We start from the raw sequence: 18,321 nt of genomic DNA on the forward strand, positions 1-18,321 counted from the left end.
GACTGCTCAGTGCCCAAGACCAACTGCAGGATCTGACAACTGCCCACAGAGCAGCTGCAGAGGAGGGAGTCCACACCCCAGGACTGCCGGGAGGTCCAGCTGTGCAAGACCTACACACTCCACAGGAAAGGATGAAAGAACATGATACAGGCAACATGTGTAATATTATTTTTTTTCCTCTCAAGTTCTTCATTTCACATGAAAACAGGATTATCTTGTGTGTGTGTGAATCTCCTTTTATTTATTCTCCATCAAAAGTCAGAGCTTTCCAAGCACCATCACACAGTTTGTTGCCATGGAAATGACCGTTATGCCACAAACCGGCGCCGGCCCTCACGGGGAGAGACAGCAGGAATGAATGAATCCCAGAATGAGTTAAAGTGCTTGTCTTCGTGTGTTTCTTAATAATGCATAAGAGAGCAAAAATATAGCATACACAGCTCAAGTTCAAAACTATTTCCAACCTGAGTTTCTCTGACACACACCTACCATCCAGTTTCAGCTACCCTCCAGTGAAGAAAGCAAGGGAAAATAAAGTGTTTATTAAAAACACTTGATCTAATCAAAATTCTAAATTCTTAATGAAAATGAAAGGCCACAAGCATCTGTCACTTCCCCTAAGCAGAAATAAGAGCTGCATATTCACTTCTAAAAATATTTTATGCAGAAATACTGGAAAGCAGATGCATTTCACAGCACGTAGTGCCAGCTGCTCCACAGCAAGGAAGGGCTAAAAAAAACCAAATGCAAACCGTGTGAGCTCTTCTCTCAGCTGACTCCTCTCTCCCAGGCACACTTCCACAAAGGCAGCCAAGGCTACGTTTGGCCATGACCTACTTTCCTGCAGCAGCGAGGAGCCCCAGCACCCTGCACACTGTCATCTGTCAGCTGACAGCGCTGGCTCCTGCGGGATCCCAAAGGGCAGCATCTCCATGGATGCCCACCCGCAGGTCAGTGGGGCACTGTGGCAGCTCGTGGGTGGAACACGCCGATTGTTTGCAATGAAATCCCTCCCTGTCACTGCTGTTGTGTCTTCATGAAGAATGACCTACAATCCCCACACATCAATTAGTTACACTCTCTGAACCTCTTTGGTCTGTGGCTGCACGTTCTTGTTAATGAGGCTCTGGCCCGGTGGGATCCACAGCAGCCTGAAAAGCCACCTCTGCTCACACGTGGGCAGAGCTGGGATGGGTGGGAAGAGTTGTGTTCAGCACAGACAGACCTTCCTGCTCTGCAACAGCAACTGAGGAAGTGCTGAAATGTTCAGCACCCTGATGGGACACACTGAATGGCCTCTGCTAGGAATACACAAAAATCCAAGGAAGCTCTCATGGGGTAAAATTAATGTGTCATGTCTCAACTGGTTGACAAAAATCACTCAGAGCTGGCGTGGCCATTTGGTAGGTTTTCATCCCACCAAAACCAGCAACACAGAGTTACCTCTGTAAAGAGAAGAGAAAGCCAGAACTACTGATACTGAAACCCAGCGTGGCCTACCAAGTACCAAATTTAGCTTAACAACAGCAAATGAATTTCACATTATATTCTTTGGATCCTTTAAAGATGAGACCTGTTACATATAATTTTGTATACAACTTCCCATTTTAAGAAGCCCTCTTACAATTTTCCCTGCTATAAAATCTTACAAAAATATGGAGATATGAATTGAACAAATAGTATTGGAATAACTCCACGTATAATGTAACTTATTTCAGATCTTGTAAATGGATTTAGTGAGGATAAAGTGTGTTGGAAATCCTCAAGTCTACACATTAGGGTATGTGACTGCAGCACTGCTTTAATAAGATAAGCCATCTTCATGTATTTTAATATTTAATGAAAAATTTGGGGTCAGAGCCAAGAGGCCAGAACAGTCTCACAATTCAAGGTATTATTTCTACGTTCAGTTCAACAGTAAAAACGCTTGACATGTCTCATGTGGACAACTGCCTCCCAAAGGCTAAAAAGCCATCCTCGATTCCCGTTCTGGGATGAAGCTGCTGTTTAACTGCAGTTTTCGTGCACTGCTAAACTAATATGGAAATGGTCACAAAAGATCCTTCATTATGCACTTTCAGACCACTGTATTTACATATTTAAAAGTTAATTAAACTGACACCATATGGTCACCAAAGCCTTGTCCAGAGAATCATAAAGATATGCCTGATAACACACATGGCTCACAGAGAGCAGCAATAATGTTGCTCTATCAAAGAGCACATTAACAGAAATTACCATGAGAAAAAGATGTATAGTTGCACGTGCAAGATCAAACCTGCAGCCTCAATGCAGTCAGAAGTCTGTCCATCCAGAGACCCACAGCCAAATATGACACGGTTCAAGGAGAATAAAGCTTTGCAGAAGCACCAAAACTCCAGTCCCCGATTATAGTGAAAAACAGGCAAGTAAGGATCTGTGGGAAACCTCATGCTGCACCTCATTTAAGGCTAGAGCACTTCACAGCTGCTAGTTTTTCAAGTGTCACAGCCACAAAAGCCCATCCAATGTGCACACTTTCACCAAAACACAGAAAAGGAAAAGAAGAGACCACCTGTTCAGTCTGTAAAACCTAGATGTAAATGCTTTTTTGCTGTAGGGGATATAATGCATTCGAAATAATGCCAGACTCGTGTATCTGCCTGTGTCCAGAGGTGGGTTACTGGATCAAACACTGCCCACCACCACCACAGGCCCCACGAGCAAGGCATGAAGGAGGCACAGCAGCTCGGCCAGTGACTCAGGACACTGGAGGGTTTTAAATGTCTCTTTTTGATAAAGCACTTGAACAGTGAGTACAGGCAAATCTCATCTTCTTCACCCTCACTGCTTCCCAAAGATACAGGGAATTGAAAAATAAATCCTCTTTTCAGAACAGATAAAGACTAACTCTTAGTGGTGCTGAGTACACTGCTCTAAAACACACAGATCCAACTCTAGAACAACCAACTGTCCATGTTTGTCAGTAACAAACGAGAGTGGGAAATTTTCAGAAAAGCCAACAAAAGAGAAGTCATCTTTCAGGATACCAGCCTCAGTGGGACCTTCATCCCCTTGACCCTCCAGTGTTTTATGACCATTTTCAATTATGACACATGGCTTCCTGCTCACTCCTCAGGGCAGGAATCATGTCCTCATATGTTTCTATCCAAGAGCCTTGAAAATTTACGGTCACTAGTCAAATATTAACTCATTTAGACTGTTGACTAAAAGCTAATGATTTCTGAGGCAAATGAGGTAAGATGGCACAGCTCAGTTCTGCACACTGAAGAGTTCATCTCGTTCAAAGTGGGTTCTGGGCACCCGAGCAGAGCCTGTGCTGCTGCCCCAGACAGAAATGCCCCCAGAGGGAGATGCTGCACGAGGCTGTTGCAACCACCCCTGGCTGAGAGGCTGCTACTGGCCACAGAAACAGGCAGCAACACTCAACTGGAAACAAAACAAAACAAAAAAAGAGAGAATAAGAAGCAACACTGCTCATCCTGGTTAACTCTTATTTGTAAATAAGTACCTGCTTCTGAAATGACCCAGCTTATCAAGAAAAAATGCAATAAATTACCATTTTCTCAAAGCATCCTTCCATCCAAACGGATACACTGAAACTGTTTTCAGTCTTATGCTATCATATGTAATATATCAAAGTATTATCAAAGTATTTCAGGAAGAGATTAGAAAATTTTCCTACCACTGTACCAGGCACTCACACAGCATTTACTGTGTATGATTAAGATTAACTCTGTTCAAAGAAGACATATTAAAATTTAACAGATGGGGAGAAGGGCAACTGTGACCATTTAGGGTAAGAACTTAAAGGCACGAAAACATCTGACAGGAAAATACAAGTCTCAACAAGAAAATGCCAAACACACAGCTGTAAACACCAACAGAGAGAAGGGCAATTCTGGCACAAATCCAAACGAGACTAAGTTGGTCAACCTCAAAATTTACAGAAGATATCTATCAGATGAGAAACCATCAGAAGAGCCTCTCAGCAGTCAGAGCAGGCAGAAAGCAAACACCAGCTCAAGGCAGAGCATGCAGTTTGCAAAGCAGACTGTGAGAGAGCCGAGGACCCCAGACAATCTTACACTTTTCTGATCATTTCACCTTTCTTTCTGCAACACATGAAAACCAAGCTGGATTTGTCTGAATCATTTTTCAGCAGCAAAGTTTTCCTGGGTTTTATTTCTGTAAGCTTTGTTCTGTGTTCTGTAATAATGTATTACTCACCCAGAACAGAACTGTATTCCCATCCCCCACTGAAACTTTTTTTTACAAATAAACAAGAAAAATAACTCACTTCAAATGTACAAGAAAAAATATGGTAAAAAGGGAAAAAAGGGGGCAATTGAAATTTAAATTTAAGCAATATCTGAAGACTGACTGAGTTGCATTAGACAAATTAAGAAACATTGAATTTCAAAGCTGAAGATGTGCCGACTTCTGGCATGTTTGTGAAAAGCATTCTCTAGAGAAGAATTAAAATTCTCATTTATACATCACTCACATTACATCCAAATGATACCTGAAGTTACTGATCCACCTAAATGATCACTCATATCCAAAGCCCCAGGGAGAAAATGCAGCAGAGACTACTTGGATTTCAGGTGCTCTGTTCTGGTGTTGAGATAAAAAACAGTGAAAGAGGGATGTGACTCACTCCTGGATTTTTCAACATAATGAAAAATATCTCAACTGGTCAAACTATTTTGCTCTTAATTAGACAGTCCCAGCATTCTAGATATGGAAAACTGATGTGGAAATAGCCTGCCTGTGGAAGGCTACACAGCATTTTCTTCTCAACATTTTGTATCTGGAGAAAGGATAAAAAAGCTCAAAGTAAGAACAATCTCTTTGGAAGCAGTAAATGAACAAAATTTTCAAGAGAAAAAGAGGAAAAATCACAAGGAATATCTGACTCCTGCTGCAATGTGTCATTTTCAGATCATCAGAATCCTAAGGTAACATTACCACCACGTTGCAGAAAGGTCCAGACAAGCACCCTGAAAATGCATCCCAGTGAACATTATCTGCAGCTATTACATTTTCCTGACAATGTACACTGCTCCACTGGGTCACCTTCAAACCACAGGCTCGTTGATGGCATCCATTATTTGCCACTCTTTATCTAGAAACACACCTGGAATAACACAATGAAAGCAGCAATCTGCTGCACAGACCAGGGTTGATTTAGCCAAGGAGGGCCTCATGAAACCTGAACTTGTCCTCTTCCCAGTTCAGGCCCCAGATCTGCTCCACTCAGCTCAGGGCTGGATGAGTTCTGTCTGTGGTTGTGACCTCAACACCTGTGACTCCTCAGTGTGTGAAGTTCATCCAACCACCCACAGGAATCCATTCCTGAAACACACGGGCCCTGCACTGATCATTTGATACAAGTGGAAAGCAATTTGTAGTGAACCATAAAGCCCTGGCTGGAACTTAAACTGCCCTTTAGCACCTGCTACTACTGCCCTTGCTGTTTCCCACACTGCTCACACACTGCACTTTCTTTATTCACAGTATTGCCAAAGTAGGAAAAATACCTAATCCCTCTTTCTCATTATGCTCACTCCTCGGGTGAAGAAATTATTATCAATGCTTTCTATTTCACTATCTACGCTTTCAAAATACATACATGGTAAAAAACACTTTTATGTTTAAGGAAGTTTCACCTTTGCTCCCACTGCAGTCAGAATGCCACTGAACCAGAGTGGAAAAAATAGGTATTGACATCAGACACGTTACAGTGCAAAGGAGGAAAAATAGCTCAGCCCACATATAACATATCCATGCAACAAAGAACAATTTCCTTGAAATTCCTGTCAAAAGGCACGTTGCTCTATCGTCTGTTCATACTTGAGATTCCAACAAACCAGACATGCTCTGGCCCATCTCTCTCCTTGGAAACAGGTCTCTGAGCCCAGCTGGCTGCCTCGTGTGGGCATGCTGGTCTGGCTGGCAGAACGTGAAACGTCCTGGCAAGCCTGCAGCTCTCCCCAAGCCAACAAGTTCACTGAGAACTTCTACTGTTCTCAGCAAAAAGGAATGAGCTAACTATGACTTCCCTCTTTTATTTTATGCAATTTTAGTGTAAAGATAAGCTAGGGCAGTGTCCTAACAAAGCTGCCAAAAAAAGTAAAGGAGCCAATGCTGACTGACAGGTTGTAGTTCAGCTGCAAGAGATGCACTGTTTCTTCAAAAATCATTGGTGTAGTAACATAAGCATTTTCTATCCCAATGTATTCTTAAAAAGGGGAGGAGAATAAATCTAAAGTTATTTTCTGGAATAGTTTATGGGAAACTCTAGGCAAGGGTCAACAGTGATATGTTTCTCCTAAATGGATATTGGTGTCCTTACTGCACTTCAGGAGAATGTTCAGAAAAGCAAAAAAAAATAAACCATAAGCCATTAGAAACTCTAGAAAAGGAAAACAAAAGAAAAATATTAAAATATTTTAAATATATAAAAGAACAACTGTGATCTTTGCATTGCAGCATTTCTTTAAAAGGAAGGCTGGTCCAATAGTTTAGGATTCAGAAGAGTCAGAGAAGTCCCTTGTAGATCAGCTCACAAACATCCAATTAATAAAAGAGGAGCACAGTCCTACCCTGGAGCACTGTGAAGACAAACACATTAATGACTGCAAGGCTCTCCAGTTCTCCACTGAGGGGTCCACTTCAGAAATAAGAAGCCAGACAGAATTAGTGAGTGCCAAGAGTGCACCATTAACAACGCCAGTTCCAAGCAGCCTGTTGACTTCTCTTAAGCATCTGTCCTGTAGCAAACCATAATAAGAGAAGTACAAGCCACAAAGGATTTCATTATAATTTTTTACTTCAAGACAAATAAATGGAAAAATTCTCCAGAGCCTCATCACCAATGTGTGCAAAGTAACTTCATAAAACCCTGTACAAAACATGGCATTGCAGCTGATCTGGCTCAATTCCTTTCTGAACAAACCCAGTCTTTCTGTAAGTCACCAGTTCATTACAGAAGATACCCTCTGGTTTCCATGAGCAAGCTGCACAGGGCACAGAAGGTGCACACACAGTGACAGATTAAACAGAGGACAGCACAGTGCAGGGATGCACAAGCTCAGTCCACTGACTGCCTCTGCCCCTACCCTGCCTTGTCCCAGCACCCCCATCCCTTCCTCCCCCATCCAAAAATCTGAGCTAGCCCACTGGGAAACAAAGGCCAAGCTACAACTCTTCCTTCAGTGCCACTCTTCGACCTACAGCTCCACAGGGCTGGGTTCAGCAGGGCTGGGTGCTGTTCTGGACAACAAGGGGCTCCTTTTGCTTCCAGCTGGTCTGGACACCTCTGTCCTGGGGAGGAGAGAGCTGGACAGCAGCAGTCCAGCAACAACAAAAGGGGAGAAGAAGGGGCTGCCCAGACAGAGTGATGCAGAGGAAAAGGGGGTGCATGTTGAGGAGAGCTGGAGGTGCACTGCAGAACAAACAGAGAGGCACAAGTCTGGGTGAACTCCACTCAAAGCCAGACTTCATTTGAGCATCTATGGTTCACCAAGTATATTTTCACAGTCTCCCTCTCTCTGTATTACACAAGACCACTGGGCACATTACACTTCTTGCTTAGCATTTACTCCAAGTAATTTTAAACCACATCATAGTTCACAGTCTGCAACGAGAGCAGGTGTCACAGAGCTGCTCTGGGTGAAAAAAAATGATGTGGCAACAGCCCAAAACTGCCAGCCAATGCAGAGCAGCAAGGTGGTGAGAGGCTGGCAAAACCAAATGAAACAGCTGTAATTGCATTCCTTCTCAACAATACATTGGCCTCCTCATGTGTGAAGAAAGACCTTCAGTCATCTCTCCATGGCACAAACACACCTGCAGGAAGATATGGAGTCTCAGACAGACTGTTCAGATGTAGAGTTAGGAATGCTGCATCTGTATTTAGCTTCACCTCGTATCTGTCTGCTGGGAAAATCTTTAATCAAACACAAGATGTTTCAGAAGCAATCTCACAGCCCAGAGCCATCTGCAAACCCCCCTCAATCCTGGGCAGTGGCTGCCTCCCAGTGTCCGGGAAAGTAACTGCACACACTGAAGCAAAAAATAAGTTTCAGTAGCTCAAGCAACAATTTCTGCTTAAAATTTTCCTCTATGCCCTCACAAACAATGCACTCTTTCTAACACATCAGAAAAAAAAACATAATTCCAACAAGGAAATATTTCCTGTACCTCATATTTATTTGGTGCTTTACAGCTTCTTCCTATTACAGAAAGTAATTCCTTCATAATTATCATTTATGCAGAAAAAGTGGGGAGAAAGTCACAAAGGCACTGAAATCCCACTCTCACAGTGAACTATCATGAGAGAAGCTTTCTGAAATATAACTCAAAAGCTTTCTGAAAGATAAAAGATTTTGTAGTTTAGGCTTACCATTCATAATATCATCTATTAATCTCTTTAATCTGCCTAACACCAAATACCCTTTGGGTAAGGAAACACTGCTGCAAGTTTAATCCCAGCTGGAGATGTGCCAGCCCCTTGCCCTGCACAGACCAGAATTCTGCCTACATGAGGCCACAGCACAGAGCCTTTTCCAGCAGTGACCAGTCAGGCTCTCTGGGCAGCACCAGCAGGGACAGAAGAGCTCCTATTTCCACTACTCAGATGTCGTTAGGCCCCACCTGTAAGGCAGCAAGAGCTTCTGGGAATTCACATAAATAAACCACGCACTTCCTCTGCCTACTATTTACAATCCAGTTATAAGAAATAAATATATGTAATGCTGTCCTCTTTCTTCCACACACAGACTGAGTATTTTCTACTACAGGAATCATCAGCATGATGAAGTGAGGGGATATTGGGTCTAAAATTCCAAAGCCTCCCTTTTTTCAGCTAAAAAGAGATCCCCAGTAAATCTCTACATTCATTTCAGCAAAGCTGATCTCACAAATATGATCTTCAAAACAGCGCTCCCCTTAAAACTTCTTTTGCTTTCACCAAGGCATTTTTGTTTCTCCAATACACTAAACAGGAAGCTGAGCATAAGGAAAGCAGAGACCTGATGTGAATACACCCATCATTACTTACTTCTCCTGTGATTGGATTGGTTCCATATTTCTTTATCCAAGGAACAATGCTCCTGAAAAAAGAAGGGATAAAGTAATAAGTGACAAACACCATCAGAAACCTCTATTAGATGGGCATTTCCTTATTTTTCTTGCCAACTTGCTAAGATCAAATGATGATTAAACAGCTGTAACCAGCTCAACAACAGAAAAATAAAGGTAAATTCAGGCAGTAACTTACAGTATGTCAAAGACTGTCCCATCTGGTGTGCAAACTGGGTATTCAAACGGCTGCAGAGACAAACTAGAAAAGAGAGAACACATTCTTGTCAGCAAAATCAGCTGGAAATCATGGTGACAGAGGCAAATAACATGTTGCTGATTCACTTGCACATTAAAGCAAGGCCTATACCAATGAAAATACTGAGTGGCTGCCAATGCCCACTACCTGACTCTACATAAATTAGATTAAGAACAAAATCCATGAGAGGAACTGGTACTGCCCTCAGGAACCTGTAGCTGCCATCACTCACAGTCACAGAGCCAGGGGATGCTGTAACACCCCCAGACCTGCTTTCATTGCCATGCTGGGGCTCAGCAGCACAAACGATGGTTCAACAGAAACACTCCCTGTCTTTGCACTGGAATGGGCTGGGGAACAACTGGCAATGACATCCCTAACCCATGGCAGGGATGCTTCCATAGCCCAGGCAGCTGTTGGCCAAGCAGCAGCAGTTTGCAGATGTGGAAGGTAACTTCTTGAACCACCCAATTTACAAGAGGATTTCTAACCCAATTCTGCCAACTCCCTTCTTTCCCTCCAGCACTTTAAACAGTAAATTCTAAACAGAAAATAATGGCAGAAATATTCCCTCAATCTACCTAATCCCTGCCTCAGCAAGAGGAGTGATTGACCAAGCATGTTCTGAGCAGGGAAAAGTAGACTCAAGCCCTGATTGCACAGATTTGAAAGACTGGAATGTACACAGTCACTGTCCTGCATTGTTTTATCACTTGTGTATTCTTTCAGCCATCAGCTCCCACCTCTGCAGACGCTAAACATGGCAAGTGTAGATATTGTTTCAGTTCTTAATGAAGTTTTTCTTGCCACACTACTGTCCCAGCAGGCAGGAGGCAATGAAAGTAACTGCTTTGGTTCAGTGTCAACAGCCTGATAAACAGATGCATCATTTAATAATGATAATGTAAATCTGTTGTCTTACCTGCAGTGATCAAATGACAAACGTCTAAAATTAGTTCGAGGAAGGTCTGTTCATGGGAAAAGAAAACCCATACAACTGAGTTTAAGAAACACATTGCATTCTAGGTAACAAAGAAACATTTGAAAGTTATATTTTGCTACATCAGTGGACAACTTACTGATGATAACACAGTAAACCTTGCAAACCTGTAACTCTACCAGACTCCCCTGCCCTGAAACTACATGGCCAGAAAAAGATCGCAACAGAGCCGAGTTTAAATCTGATGGTTAACAACACTCGGGCTCTGCCCCACCAGCGGGCGCAGGACTTTTGGAGGGCGGGGTCGCTCAGCGGGGACATTTCTGAGCAGCACCGCTGAGCTCTGGGGCTCAGATGTGCTCGGGGAGGGACCCCCAGCGCCCGCCCAGAGGGACGGGGGCGCCCCTCGGCCCCTTACCTGCTTTCTTGCCCCCGTAGAACTGTGTGTACTCGGCGCACGTGATGTACCTGCGGGACAGGGGGCACTGAGGGGCGGCCCAGACCCCGCCCAGACCCCGCCCAGACCCGGCCCAGACCCAGACCCGGCCCAGACCCGGCCCAGACCCAGACCCAGACCCGGCCCAGACCCAGACCCAGACCAGACCCCGCCCAGACCCGGCCCAGACCCAGACCCAGACCCAGACCCGGCCCGGCCCAGACCCAGACCCGGCCCAGACCCAGACCCAGACCCAGACCCGGCCCGGCCCAGACCCAGCCCCGGCCCGGCCTCCCGCACCCCCCGGCCCCACCCCAGCTCACATCTTGTCCTTCTGGTGCTGTCTCTTGCCCATGGCGGCGGCTCGGCCCAGCCCCGGCCCGCTCTCGGCCCCAGCTCAGCCCGCGCTCCCGGCTCGGCCGCGCCTTCCGCCGGTGCAGCGGAACGGCCGCGGCGCGGAAACTGCGGCGGCGGGCGGAGCGTTCCGGGGCCGCGCCGGGCCGGGGACAGGCTGGGGGAGCCGGGAGGGATGTTCGGCCTGGAAAAGGGAAGGAGGCAGCGGAGAACCTTCCAGGGCCTGCAGGGCTACGGGGAACCGGAGAGGGACTCTCCGTCAGGAGCTGCAGTGACAGCACAGGGAGCGATGGGAACCGAAACGGGAAATTCAGGCCGGAGATGAGGGAGGAATACTTCCCTGTGAGGGAGGTGAGGCCCTGGCACAGGTTGCCCAGAGAAGCTGTGGCTGCCCCATCCCTGGGAGTGTCCAAGGCCAGGTTGGACGGGGCTTGGAGCAACCTGGGCTGGTGGAAGGTGTCCCTGCCCATGGCAGGGGTGGGACCGGATCAGCTTCAAGGTCCCTTCCAACCCTTAACGTTCTGTGATTCTAAAAAGGCAACTAAAGTTTATGAAGTTGTCTTAATAAAATAAATGGTCACAAGTCTTCCTCCCCTGAAGAAAGTGTGTGTGTGTTTGAAGTGAGTGCTGTTTGGCACCTCTGAGCTGCCTGCATTTAAATGTAAAATTCTGCTTCACGTACCCCAGATGAAACTCAGGCACAGGTTACTTCCTCATCATTTACAGGCCAGGCCAGAGGGCAGTGGGTGCTGCTGGTGGCACTGCAGCCCCCTTTGTACAGAGTGATACAGCCTTAGGTAGAGCCTTCACAGCCCCCTCTGGAAAAGGAAGGTGCTGAACGCAGCAGAAAATGTGAAAATGAACAACATAAGAAAAATGTTCTTCTTAATTTAAATATTTTATTCCATGGAATTTAAAGTCATAATATTCCTGGTCTGTCGGGCAGTGACAGAATCTCCCAAGAAAAAATAGGGAGAAGAACCTACTTGGTGCCCAGCATGGAGATAGCTCTTCACGAAAAATAGTTCAGCACCTCTTCAAAGACTCAACAACAAAGAAGAATTTACTATCCCTTAGCTAATTACCTTTAAATCCCATTAAATAACCTTCATTATAAGACTGGTATAAACAGCACAAGGCTGAACAGAGGATGGTCAGAATCCCGACACCTTTAGGAGGAGGAAAGAAGCACCTGTGCCAGAGCTTTCACTTATCAAACACCTCCAAACCCAGCCATGCTCATTTGTTCCTTTCTTGTTAAACTATCTTTCTTACAGCTGCCCACACAGAGTCACTGGGAGCCAAACCCATACAGAAGTGACTCCCAGACTCCCACTGACTGCACCAGGCTTTGGACCAGACTGCCCTTCTCTGCAGAACATGGTGCCTTATCCCCATCAGTTGGTCCTTGGCTGCACATGTGAACACAAGGTGAACACAGCCTGAAGGTCCTTTCTAGTCCCAGCATTCCATGAATCTGTGTTGTTACAGTTCTCCAAGGAACAGAAGGCTGCTCCCATGAGTGCAGACTAACTGGCAACAGCAGAATGAATCACTTACAGCACTGCCACAACTGGCTCTTGCTATTAAACCTTTGGGACTAGAGCTCAGGGGACTTGCTTGGCTTTCCTCATCACCTTCACTTTCCCCACCAGGTACACACACCATCAAACTGTGTTGACACTCCATTTCCAGCTGCTTGTTGGAGACTCACTGATGCCACACTGAATCCCTGCTAAGGCAGTTGTTTTTGTTGCTCTTCAGGCCCTTGTCTGTGTTCAGCCTGCACAAGGGCTGTACAACGAAGTAAGCTGGTGTCTGGCAGCTGAAGAGGGCACAAAGCCCTGCAAATGAAGGGGGTTGTGCCTTAAAGAACACATCTCTCTCTAGGACCCAGGGAACCACATAACTGCAGAGCTGCCTTTGTGAAAGGGGTTAGTCCCCTTGGCCACAGCAGCACAGCCAGTCTGAGGGTGAAGGATACTGTTTGTTGGAAGTTTAGGGGAGAAACGGCCCTTTTACAAGGGTTTAAAATACACTTAACTCCTTTCAATTCTCTTACTCAAAAACATTTCAAAGTAAGGCTCAAACTGAGGCACACCCAAACAGCAGGGCCTGGAAAGAGCCAACACAGTCACTTGCTTCTTTCCCAGCAACAAACACACTCTGGGGAAGAAAACAACTTGACTGATTTGGTTTCAGTGGAATTCCAAAAGCACTCCACAAGGAACACGGCCATAAATGCAGGAAGCTCATTCCTTGCTGCAGCACTGACCAGGTCCATCAGTCAGGGGAGGCTGTTGGGCTGTGCTGTGAGATGATGAGCACTCCCACACAGCTCCCTTTCCTTGGCCCACTTGGGGCTGTATCTGTCTGCAGACATCACCAGCACTTGTCTGATCGTGCTTTCAGAGGACAGATCATCCAGACACAATTATTTCTTTCTAGACACGTTAACGTGATTCAGCCTGTGCTGACATTTCTGGAGATGCCTGTGCCCTTTGTAATGATTCAAGACCATGTTTTTGATTTTTGGGTTTTTTTAAACCAATGCAATGTTCTTTTATTTTGTACTTACAAAAAGAGCCACCCCACTGTATCCCTCCCCCTCCCCCCAAAATGCCTTTTACAAACATTTAAAAATTAAAAACCTGATGATGACATGTTAATTTGGTAGAATTACTTTGAAACATAGCTTTTGTAATTAGAGTTAAATTTCCTACAAGATGACTTTGTAGAGATAGCCTGATTATTGGCCAAATAAAATTCCATATTACAAGTTAGCAAATTCTAGTACAAAAATAGTCCATGTGTTAGAACAGCCTCTTATTATTATTATTATATTCACAGGAAAGAGTCTATTGGCTGCATAATACCTTAATCTTTATGAAATTTCTTTTTACGTGGCTCATTCATCTAATTTAATATAGTGTTGAGCCTCAATAAATCCTCAGGCAAAAAACCCTAAACAGGGTTAAATATGCTGAAGTACTGTGCTTTTCACAGGACATCCAAGAAACCGCACAAACAGTTCTCAGCTAGCTTTAATATGAGATCCAGATCCAAAAGGATCCCCCTGAAGTACATATCCATGACTTCCCACAGAAACAGAGGCCACAGCTTCGATGGTGAAGTTTCACTTGGGGAACCGTCCAGCTCCTCCACTCCTCCTTTCCCGGAATCCACGGGGACCTTTGGGCACAGCCCCTCCCTCAGGAGTGTCCCACTGCCGGGGCTCTCGCTCCTCTCCTGGCTCTGGCTAATGCTGGTCAGCAGTTTCTCTCGGACCAGGCCCCACAGGGAAAATCTGGGAACATGCTACTTGTCTCTCAAGATGTCCAGCTGCTCTTGATACTCTGTGAAAAGCCTCTGGAAGCGGAGGTTCTGTCCAATAACAGGAAGAAGCTCTTTCAACAGTTCTCTCTTTCGTAAACCCTGCACAAAAAAACCACAAAAGCATCCTCAGAATCTATTATTTGGTATCGTTAATATATTCCATGGAGCTGTTTAAGATTCGTGCCCTTTTTCCTGCCTGGAGAGAGCAGCATATTTTATGTTCTTACTCTGCTTACATGACTCCTGGAGTAAAAGCTGTGTTTACATTCCCCCACTCCTGAGGCCGGTGCAGCCTCTGCAGGTCCCGACCCAGGCCGTGCTCAGGGAGGGGACACGGCAGTGCCATGTCCCTGTTTCCAGGCTGCTGCCTCAAGAAAGTGGGGACCTGAACATGCAACTCTGCTCCAGCCATGTGAGACTGCAGCCAGCAGCAGAGCTGACACTGGGGCAGCGAGCACTGGGCTCTGGTTTCACATGAAATAAATCTGAACGCCATGGTAGGGAGCCTTTTATGAGATCAGAGCAGAGTATGGAAGGGGTCATGTCCTGTAATTTTCATGGGAAGCTCTTCCTTGTTTTTTATTAAACTATTATCAGGACTTACCATAACTGTTGATTCCCACTGACTTCCAGCTGAGTAATGGACTGGACCCAGTAAATCCTTGCATAATTCTCGCAAACGATACTCAAACCCTGGACATTATCAGAAATAAAATCACAGTCACAAGCATTTCACAGACAACATTCAGGAAAGAATTACAAGTATCTAGAGTAAAATAAAGCCTAAAACATTGATTTCTGAAAAGGCATATTACTATTCTTACAGCAAATTTTGGTAATATGATTTTTAAGAGTTCTGAAGGGTTTTATTTAAAGTTCTCAACCCAGAAACACTACTAAAGATGATCTAAAATTGGGAGAAAAACTGCAGTAATTACTCTAGTTTGTTTTAAGAGCTGCCCTGAACCCAGTCTCACTCCCTGCTCCCACATAATGATACCAGCTTTTAAAACCCCAAACACTGGAAAACTGACAGACTTTGACAGCCAGAGAAGAATCCAAAAAACATATCGCAAGAGTTAGAAAGCCACAAGATGAACATCATTGAAGAGCAAACGTTGTCAGGTTGCATTATAACAGAACTAAAATGGATCCATATGCATGAGTTTTTTTAAAAAAGAACACCTTTAATAAAACCACACACAGTTTCCAGACCAGCTTTATTCACCCAAAAATTAGAGGGGGGAATTCCCTTGCAAGTGACTTGCCAATCAAGGTATAATAGATTGAGTATTTTAATGGATTAGAATTCAGTCGATGTTGAGACAATCCTAAGAATAATGGGTCAATAATAGGATGTGCCATTTTCAAAGTTTGTCAGCTCTAGAAAACCAGTGAAACAGCAACACACACGTGGCCAAGCAGAGCTGGCTGTGCCCTCCATCCACACACACAGGGCAGTGACACCCGTGTGGTGCCAGATGAACCCTGTGCACACAGCAGAGGTTCTCAATTAGTGAAAGCTTTTAAAAGTACAACCATCTCCTTAACATATGACCCAAGAAGAATATTTTAATGTCAACTGGGGAAGGATAGAGAGAACCATATGAAGTTCAGCAAGCTCTCTTGTTAAATAAGGTAGGGGTCAAAAGGCAAGAATTAATGAGCCTGATTTTAATTCTGCCAATACCTATGAGGTGGCCTAACATGAACCATTTCACCTCCCTCTGTGCAGAGTGATAACAATGGTGAGGAATAAGGCTGAATTAATGCAACAGGAACTACTAAACTAGGAATGCAGACAGGCAAGAGATACAACAGAGATCTTTAGAATCCAAAAAGCATAAAGTCAGTTGGTTAACCTTATTTAACATTAGCTTATTTAACAGCACAGAGAGACACTGCATTCAAATATAAAATAGACACCAGCAACCTTTCTTGTGGGTTTCCTTCCTCACAGAATTTAACCCCTGAGCTCACCAGTACAGGTGGTTGAATTTTTAGAATGTAAAAAAAGAATGAAGTGCCAGGAATATGAGCAAATTCCCTGCAGTTTGCTGTGCTCTGGTACAATCACCAGGGACTGAGCAACTCCTGCATTTCACACCAGGCAGCAACTACCAGCTGCCTGAGGAACAGGACACACTCTACCAAGTGCTGCTGGTGTCCTTGAACATCTGTAGCTGCTCCCAGACAATACATATGATGTGCCTGACAGACCAGGGCTTTTTTACAATGCAGTTCCCATTATTTAAGTCTGCAGATGGCACTGCTTCCCCGGACCACGGTCTGTTCCCAACCAGCGTGTCCAAAGAGGATTCCTGAGGCCTGGGCACTGGAGAAGCAGATGCACTGCACAATCTGTTCTGGTGTGCAGCAAAGCCCGAGTGCCGAAGCCAAGTGCCAACAGGAGAACAAGAGGTGCCACCACACCCCCAGGACAGCACAGAGTGTTCCTCAGAAGCTGCAGAGGCAGCACAGCCCCGGGTCTCACCTTCATTGACCAGGTACCGTGCATAGATGAGGAGCCAGTGGCGATACTCGTGACTGGACTGTAACATAAGTGCTGCTGCAATCTGGTTCTCCAGGTAGGCCAGGGTTGTCTCTTGTTGCACTAAATGAGGCATGGAGAACAATCTTGCAGCTTGCCTTCCTGAACTGCAAAACCAAAACGGATTAACCGGCCAGAGAAACAGATATAAGCTCAAGGAATCTATATTTCTGTAGTACTTGCTACACTACACTTCTCTTTCACAGGCACCTAATGCTTCCAGAGCTCGAGCTTTTAATGACAAAGGCAGCACTTCAGAGCAAACTGCCTTCACCCCACTGGACCACTTACAAGTATCAAGGTCCACGGAGGGTTTTCTGCCTCCTGTTCTTTTTCTCTTCCTTTCATCTGTCTTCTCTTTAAAAACACATGCTTATCAGTGACCAGGGGCTCCTAAATGTTTATAGGAAATTAAGATGACTGACTGCCTTTGTCTTTCTTTGCCCCTCAGAGGTAAAAGTCACAAAACAAACACAAGATACAAAGTTAGACTAAAGCATTTAAAGGATTTCTTGCATGTAAATGTATTGTCATAAGAAGGCTAATCTGAAAAAATAAGCAGTTATTAGAATTTTTTTCAAAAAGGACATTTTTCAGTCTGTTATCTTTGTTCTCACCTTTGTTTGGATTTCAAATATTTTTCACAATTAATGCCCCTTCCCTCTAGAGAACAGCAATAAAATCATACAACTCTATATGGTTTATCTCAGAAAAAAAAATTAAACTTAGATGTGAAGAACAGAGGTAGCAAAGAAATCTGGCTGGGAAATCTAATTCAAATCTGGATGAGGATGAGTTATTAAACTACCTACAGAAGTCTGCTTTGGCTCACACAATTCCCTGCTGATGTTTTCACGTGTTAAAAATATGCATTAGATGACTAATCCCTCAAAGACTTCATTAAATAGATCCTTTGAGAACAACTGAACTACCCAAAATTTGTAGGCCTACTCCAGAAAGGTGGTAAACTAAAAAACTAAATGCAAAATGTAAAAAACCCCAGTTTGGCTAATAAAAATATTACATGAATTTGAACTGGAAAAATTACAGAATTTTCCAATACTTAACCCATCCAATAAAGAGGAGTCATAAAATAATCAAGTTTAGAGCATGCTTTCCTGCCCCCCCAAATCTCAAAAGTACATTAAGATACAGACTAAAAACGTGCAAAGGTTTGAAAAAGCCCTGTATGAACCACTGATCCTTTCAGAGCCATTGGCATGTGCAGAATGAATCCCTGACTGAGCAGGGAACACACAGCCCCGAGGGGTGCAGAATGAATCCCTGACTGAGCAGGGAACACACAGCCCCGAGGGGTGCAGAATGAATCCCTGACTGAGCAGGGAACACACAGCCCC

General features: G+C 44.6%; 2 protein-coding genes across 2 annotated transcripts in view; both read right to left on the minus strand.

Moving 5' to 3' along the window:
• Positions 1 to 11,159, minus strand: part of PPIL2 (peptidylprolyl isomerase like 2) — a 65,102-nt gene extending 53,943 nt beyond the window's left edge. The window contains exons 1-5 of the mRNA XM_017815593.1: positions 11,046 to 11,159; positions 10,705 to 10,754; positions 10,269 to 10,314; positions 9,287 to 9,349; positions 9,068 to 9,119 (exon numbers count right to left, since the gene is read on the minus strand). Coding sequence (XP_017671082.1) covers positions 9,068 to 9,119; positions 9,287 to 9,349; positions 10,269 to 10,314; positions 10,705 to 10,754; positions 11,046 to 11,077 — 243 coding nt within the window. The 5' untranslated portion in view covers positions 11,078 to 11,159. The remainder of the gene's footprint in view (positions 1 to 9,067; positions 9,120 to 9,286; positions 9,350 to 10,268; positions 10,315 to 10,704; positions 10,755 to 11,045) is intronic.
• Positions 11,160 to 14,102: 2,943 nt separating this feature from the next.
• Positions 14,103 to 18,321, minus strand: part of LOC108497686 (protein HIRA) — a 38,956-nt gene continuing 34,737 nt past the window's right edge. Inside the window, exons 23-25 of the mRNA XM_017815562.1 lie at positions 16,907 to 17,070; positions 15,017 to 15,105; positions 14,103 to 14,511 (exon numbers count right to left, since the gene is read on the minus strand). Coding sequence (XP_017671051.1) covers positions 14,395 to 14,511; positions 15,017 to 15,105; positions 16,907 to 17,070 — 370 coding nt within the window. The 3' untranslated portion in view covers positions 14,103 to 14,394. The remainder of the gene's footprint in view (positions 14,512 to 15,016; positions 15,106 to 16,906; positions 17,071 to 18,321) is intronic.

The sequence above is a fragment of the Lepidothrix coronata genome, unplaced genomic scaffold (genome assembly GCF_001604755.1).
Source record: "Lepidothrix coronata isolate B3197 unplaced genomic scaffold, Lepidothrix_coronata-1.0 Scaffold51, whole genome shotgun sequence".
NCBI lineage: Eukaryota > Metazoa > Chordata > Aves > Passeriformes > Pipridae > Lepidothrix > Lepidothrix coronata.